Below are 6,753 nucleotides of genomic sequence, written 5' to 3'. Positions count from 1 at the left end.
TGATTGTCATAGTTTAATAGGTCGAAAGCTAAATGATTCCACGGTTCGTTAATGCGACTGCAATTGTTAAATAACGTAAATACAATTGGTTATTACATTTGGTAATTATATTAACATAGCTCGACGTAATATATGGATAAATTAAGAAATCTCATCGAAAACATGTTTTTTAAATTAAAATTCAATCATCAAAGAACATTAATGGATATGTGAATCACGATACTAACAATTATTTATTTATTCATTTGATTTAAATTATTTTATTGTGTGTGATAAGTTATTTGTCTAATCAATTTCTATTAAAATTATACTCTCGTACTTCTGCGATGTATTGGAACATAAAATATTTACTTTTGATAAAGAAATTTTCAGGGGAAGAAAAGGTCAAATCACGCTGGGTTCCGTTGGGGGCATGCATAAAACAAAGAGCAAAATTTTCAGGTTCAGTGAGCCAAAATTTGTTATTGTTGCTGTTTAGTTTTGAGAACCCATGAGAGAAACGAAGCTAATTTTGGCACTCACTTTATACTGGATGACTACGGTGGCTGATGCTTCATCAAGTCTTCTTTCCCCTAAGGGTGTTAACTTTGAAGGTGAACACCATAACTCTCTCCATATATAATTTCTTTGCCCATTTATTTTTATTTAAATGCACCAGTTTTGTATTTAAGCAGTTGCTGCGCTGATGTCTGTGAAGAAAGAGATGAGAGATTTGAATCATGTTTTGGATGGATGGGATATCAATTCTGTTGATCCTTGTACTTGGAACATGGTCGGTTGCTCTGCTGAGGGATTTGTTGTTTCTTTGTAAGATTTCCTACAAATTTAAATACTCTTGCGTGCTGCTACTTTCTTGAATTACGGAAAAGTGTATTAGCTGGTTTTCTTTTCGTTTGCATAAAGTTCCCTTTTTGTTTTATGTTGCAGAGAAATGGCTAGTGTGGGATTATCCGGCACCCTGTCACCTAGCATTGGAAACTTAACTCATCTGCAAACAATGTGAGTTCTTCTAAAAACGTGACTATTGTGCGGCATTTCAGTATGACTTGTATTAGAGGGCAGTTGTATGCTTTTAGTGTGGAAATGTTGTTGAATATTATCAATAAGGATGGTATGCTTTGTGAATTCAAATTATCAGGAATTAAACTTTCAGTGCATAAAGGAAAATTTTCCGATAATGATCCAGCCAACCACGCTTTCTTGATTTGTTTTCTTAACATTAGATGCATGAATAATGTTTATTCAAGTCGGTATCTGCAGGCTGTTGCAGAATAATCAGTTGACGGGAGTTGTTCCCTCGGACATTGGAAAGCTCTCAGAGTTACAGACACTGGACCTCTCTGGAAACCAGTTTTTTGGTGAAATTCCAAGCTCTCTTGGTTGTGTAGCGCATCTTAATTACTTGTATGTTTCGATGCCATGCATCTTGATTTTGTTTTAGTTAGAATACAAGTTTGGTTTAATTTAATTGCTATAATAATTTGACATGGATTTTCAGGAGGCTAAGTAGAAACAAGTTGTCTGGACAAATTCCTACATCCATAGCAAACCTTACAGGTCTTTCGTTCTTGTATGCATTCTGACCCCGAGGTGATTTCAAGTGTGAGAATGTGAATTAATACACAGAGTAAAAGAAATCCATTATTTTTGCAGGGACTTGTCATTTAATAACCTAAGTGGTCCCATCCCTAAGATACTTGCTAAAGATTACAGGTCAGATTGAATTAGGTTTTATAGCTATTTATGGATAATATGCAAATGAGTGTTACCTTAAAGAATTTTAATATCAGGACAATTAATTATGCTTGAACAAACTTCATTGGCATTGTGCTGTATATCTGTTTCTAACTGTTCCATAAGAACTCTCTTTTTGTGCACTTTTCTTTCATGAAGCAACAATGCTGCAATGTCATTTGTTTACTATTTTTTTTATATTACTTCATATATTTTCAGTCCATTAAAAATGCTTAAACTGGAAAATCATTGTTCAAAGTTGTTTCTGACTTGAAAATTTATTCCAAGTTTTGACCAACTGATGTTTGGAGACTTTCATCACATCCAAATTCCTTTTCTTTTGTTTACCATGGTGAATTTTCATGTGCACAATTTGAATGGAAGTGGAATGTATCTAAACATGTAGAATTGAAGAAATAGATTTTTTTACGTGGATATGGAAGTTGCGTTTGTCATTTGCTGCATCTCAAACCAACTGGCATCTCTCTTTCAGACAGTGCACTGACAAATATTCTTATTATCCTGTTCAAGTCTACTGAAGTGGTGCTTTTTATTACAGTGTTTCAGGCAACATTTTCCTCTGCTCTTCATCCTCACAAATTTGCATGGCTTCACAGAACCCAGTGAACGGTAAAATATTACACCTTTTAACACCGCTCTTATATATGGTCTCTGCAGTGTTAGAAACTGGTATAATCTGTCTTTCAGGGACTAATTCATATACGGAAGTCAGCCATCATCATATAATTATAGCTGTTATTGCCGGAGTCAGTTGTGCACTAGTCATCTCTATCTCACTGCTCATATGTTGGGTGCGTTGGTATAGATCTCGTGTTTTGTGTACTTCCCATGGTACTTCGTCATGTCTCTCTCATTTTTTCTGCTTCAGTAAAGTCAAAATGAAGATGATTATTAAATTCCCTTGTCATTTTTTAATGCAGTGCAGCAAGGTTATGAGTTCAATATCGGTCATTTGAAACGCTTTTCCTTTTGCGAATTACAAGTTGCAACAAGCAACTTCAGCTCTAGAAACATAATTGGACAAGGAGGATTTGGAGTCGTCTATAAAGGTTTTCTCCCGAATAAGACAGTAGTGGCAGTCAAGAGATTCAAAGATCCTAGTTTCACAGGGGAAGTTCAGTTTCAGACTGAAGTGGAGATGATAGGCTTGGCCTTGCACCGGAATCTTTTACGTTTGTATGGCTTCTGTATGACTCCTGCTGAAAAGCTGCTGGTTTATCCTTTTATGCCGAATGGAAGTGTTGCTGATCGCTTACGAGGTTTGTTGAGCTCGTTTTTTTGGTCATATTATTAGTTAATTTTGCATTAGTTAATGTATTTGAATTGTCAATTCTAAATTTATAAATTTTTTCCCCGTGAGCTTGATGGTTTAAAACTTCCATTTTTATTTGATAGACCCTTGTCATGAGAATCCGTCTTTGGATTGGGGTAAACGGATGTGCATTGCAGTTGGGGCAGCTCGTGGTCTTCTGTATTTACATGAACAGTGTAATCCAAAAATAATTCACAGGGACGTCAAAGCAGCAAACATTCTACTTGATGAAAGTTTTGAAGCTGTTGTGGGTGACTTTGGCCTTGCTAAGCTCTTAGATCCTCGGGATTCACATGTAACGACTGCAGTACGAGGTACTGTGGGACATATTGCACCCGAGTATCTCTCAACCGGTCAATCTTCTGAGAAAACAGATGTCTTTGGATTTGGCATACTGCTTTTAGAACTCACAACAGGACAGAAGGCATTAGATGCCGCCAATGTACAAGTTCAGAAAGGAACGATCCTTGATTGGGTAAGAAGAAACTTGACCTTTCAAAAGGCTAGCAATTGAGCATGCAATATTTCTATGCAACTTGATATTAAGATTGTTGTAGACTGTAGTTACAAATATAGTCTGCTCATGCATGGTATGCAAATTTTTTGTTGATTTTACAAATATGGCCTTCTTAATTCCCTTTCATTTTTGTTGACTTTGAGAATTGGCGATACCGTTTTGTACGCGATGATAACTACTTAATCTTGGTGTCACATGCTTAATTTTTTTCTTATTGGGATGTAAGAATTGCACCGTCTTGTGTATCTGTTTATGCAATAAAACCATTAAAGCCAAGTACTTTGTTTATAGTTTAATATCTGAGTTGCACAATGAGTGATACTCTTAGCTTTGGGTATTGTGGTAAGAGCCCGTTTTAAAATTGTGAAGATAGACATTCCCTTTAAATTTTTACAGCGGTGTAGATTAGTATAGATACAAGCATAAATAAACCTTTTTTGGTCAAGATTATAGAATTTACGCTCTTTGAGTTAATCATTCAAAATTTTCAAGTTGAGACTTTTTAATCTTCTTGTTGATTCCCACAGGTTAGAACCTTGTATGAGGACAAGAAATTGGAAGAGCTTGTGGATAAAAACCTAAGGGGATGTTTCAATGCAGATGAATTAGAGAAGGCTGTAGGACTGACTCTGCAATGCACTCAATCAAGTCCGGACCTCAGGCCAAAAATGTCAAAAGTCTTGAAGATCTTAGTTTCTGGAGAAAGGGAGCCTACAGAGTCACCAGGTGTAGCTGATCTGTGTCAAGGCACAAGATTTAGTTTTCCTTGCAACTTTAGCCAAGCCCGCGAAGAATCGTCTTTTGTTGCTGAAGCAGTCGAACTCTCAGGGCCTCGGTAATCATGTATTCGTCGGACTCATCTTCAGGCTGTTGTTTTTGCTTCCATCCTTGATTTGTGGAGTGCTAGTTGGTGATTTAGGTCAAATTAATCAATGCATAAATTATTGGTACAAAAATGGAACTTCCCATTTTTGGTCTACAAAATTTTCTCAGGTCTGCGTTCATATGTCCATATCTACTTTCTGGTGCTGATAAACTGCAGATCGGGAGTCTTTAACATATTCATCTGGCAATTGTTTAGTGTGTCCATATCTACTTTCTGTATATCAGACAACGTTGCCATAGTTTTCACTTTTCATGTATAAAACTGTCCTGTCCTAGTCTTCTTTTGTGATAAAAGCCAATGCCTTCTACTTTCTATGTTAGCCATCATGGTTTCATTTTTCGATTCTTGTTCTCCCAAAGTTGGAGGAGCCATTTGGCACTCAAATATTTGAGGTGAAGGATAGCCTGCAAACTCCAGATGTACATCCTTTCAGATTTATAATGATAAGATTCAGGTGAGTGATAACGAGTTATCCGTTGGAAAGACACTCAAAACTCCCCTGACTCCGAATCATGGGGAAGTGCTTGTGTCCTTACACGGTTCGCCCCGTAGTGTTTATGAGAAAGTCATCATCGAAACAATACAAGGCGTGTTTACTTCTTATATGGTTACATACACCCTTCATATAGTATACATTGCATCTTACGATTGAATGTAAAGAATATAAGAATGATGTATACCAGAAAAAAAAACGTTTACATTATATTGGTAGGTCCACGTTCTTGGTTGGCAAGTGACTCCTGCTAGCTCGCTACCTTAAATTTGAGTTCTTGAAGGCCACTCTTTTCTTTCTCGCGTCGCTTGTCGGAAGTCTGAAAAAATGGTGAATCTTTCGACCCCATTTTGCTCGTTCTTTTTAAATTTAAGAAACAGTGCATGCTTCATTGTTTTGGTCTGATTTGATTTATTAGAGTACACACCCTTCCGTTCTTTCATGCCATCTGAAACCTTGCAAATGCAGTACAAGTGTACAACTTCTATTGCCGTTATATTCCATGCATATACACCAATAACCTCTAATACTAAAAAAATTTGATCCCAATGTGGGCCAAAGAACTTGAACGTAGTTAAGTTTAATATGTATGAATACTATCAACGTGTTTTTATTTTAACTAACATGAAATACGTGCGATACACATAAATATCAATTATATAATAAAAATTAAAATTTTGATTTTTTTAAAAAATAATTTGAATCATTTTGTTATTTATCTGGTTTTAATCTCTTGTCATATTAAACAAATAAATTAATTAAAAACTTATATAACTTATTTTCAAAATTGTTTCTCAAATTAAAATTCAAGCTGTTGATTTTGTTATATAATAAATTATAATGAACATAATATATAGAACGAAAAGAACTGAAACAAATTTTAAAAATATATATTCAAACACCACGTATTAGGATAATAACATAAAAATCAATCAAATTATGAATTTTATTAATGCATAAATCATGTAGGACCGAGCGCTTGCCGTTTTACCAAAAGCTATAGCTGGTGGTAATAGTGCAACTCAAATCTTTTAAACCACACATCAGCTCAAGCACCACGGTTCGATCGCTCTACCAAGCAGGGACAATTATTGCACTCAACAATCTCCCTCCCAATAATTGAACTCTTTGCAATCAATGGGAATCGAACATGTGACCTTGGCTTTGATACCAATTGTAAGACTGAGCGCTTGCCGCTTTACCAAAAGCTATAACTTGTGGTAATGATGCAACTCAAATCTTTTAAACCGCATAGCAGCTCAAGCATCACGGTTCGATCGTTCTACCAAGTAGGGACAATTATTGCACTCAACAAATCATAATTTACATAAATGAAGCACACAAGGACAAATAATTATCAATTTTAAATACTCGTGACTAACTCATCAAAACAATATCAAAACAATGAAATAATAATATTGATAGTAAAATATAAAACATAATATTCAATTTAAATAATATTTAACCTCATACGAAACTTTTTTATCTTTTGTTTTCAGAATTATATATCATAGATAATTAATTTTATATCAGAATCGATGTTTCGTACAATACATTGATGACTATTAATTTTTTGTTAAATATAATTTTAAAATAATAAATAAATCAATATATGTAATAAAATATACATTTAAATAATATTATATGGTAAATATAAAATAAAATTAAATAAACTCTCAAAATAATTATTAAATATAAATTTTAAACTATCGGCATGATTTTCACCATAAAAATTTGAATTATAACCAAAGAAATAAACTTTCATAAAAAAATTTTATTTTTTGTATTTG

At 34.4% G+C, this 6,753-nt stretch overlaps 1 protein-coding gene across 2 annotated transcripts; it reads left to right on the top strand.

Annotated features, from left to right (window-relative positions):
• The first annotated feature begins 384 nt into the window (after nucleotides 1-384).
• On the top strand, nucleotides 385-4,760 carry LOC140979430 (probable LRR receptor-like serine/threonine-protein kinase At5g45780). 2 transcript variants are annotated; one of them, XM_073444829.1, is made up of 12 exons: nucleotides 385-593; nucleotides 675-807; nucleotides 928-999; nucleotides 1,261-1,404; nucleotides 1,499-1,570; nucleotides 1,654-1,713; nucleotides 2,294-2,364; nucleotides 2,443-2,586; nucleotides 2,676-3,014; nucleotides 3,151-3,542; nucleotides 4,112-4,427; nucleotides 4,578-4,760. In XM_073444829.1, the coding sequence occupies exons 1-11, from the start codon at nucleotides 491-493 to the stop codon at nucleotides 4,421-4,423; spliced, it is 1,842 nt and encodes a 613-aa protein (XP_073300930.1). In that variant the 5' UTR covers nucleotides 385-490; the 3' UTR covers nucleotides 4,424-4,427; nucleotides 4,578-4,760. The 2 variants fall into 2 exon arrangements, with proteins under 2 accessions (XP_073300930.1, XP_073300921.1); XM_073444820.1 differs by having other exon boundaries at nucleotides 4,112-4,760.
• The last annotated feature ends 1,993 nt before the right edge of the window (nucleotides 4,761-6,753 follow it).

Source organism: Primulina huaijiensis, chromosome 1 (assembly GCF_012295235.1).
Source record: "Primulina huaijiensis isolate GDHJ02 chromosome 1, ASM1229523v2, whole genome shotgun sequence".
NCBI lineage: Eukaryota > Viridiplantae > Streptophyta > Magnoliopsida > Lamiales > Gesneriaceae > Primulina > Primulina huaijiensis.
The sequence above is the reverse complement of the archived record's forward strand: the minus strand, read 5'-3'. Positions and strand labels throughout refer to the sequence as shown.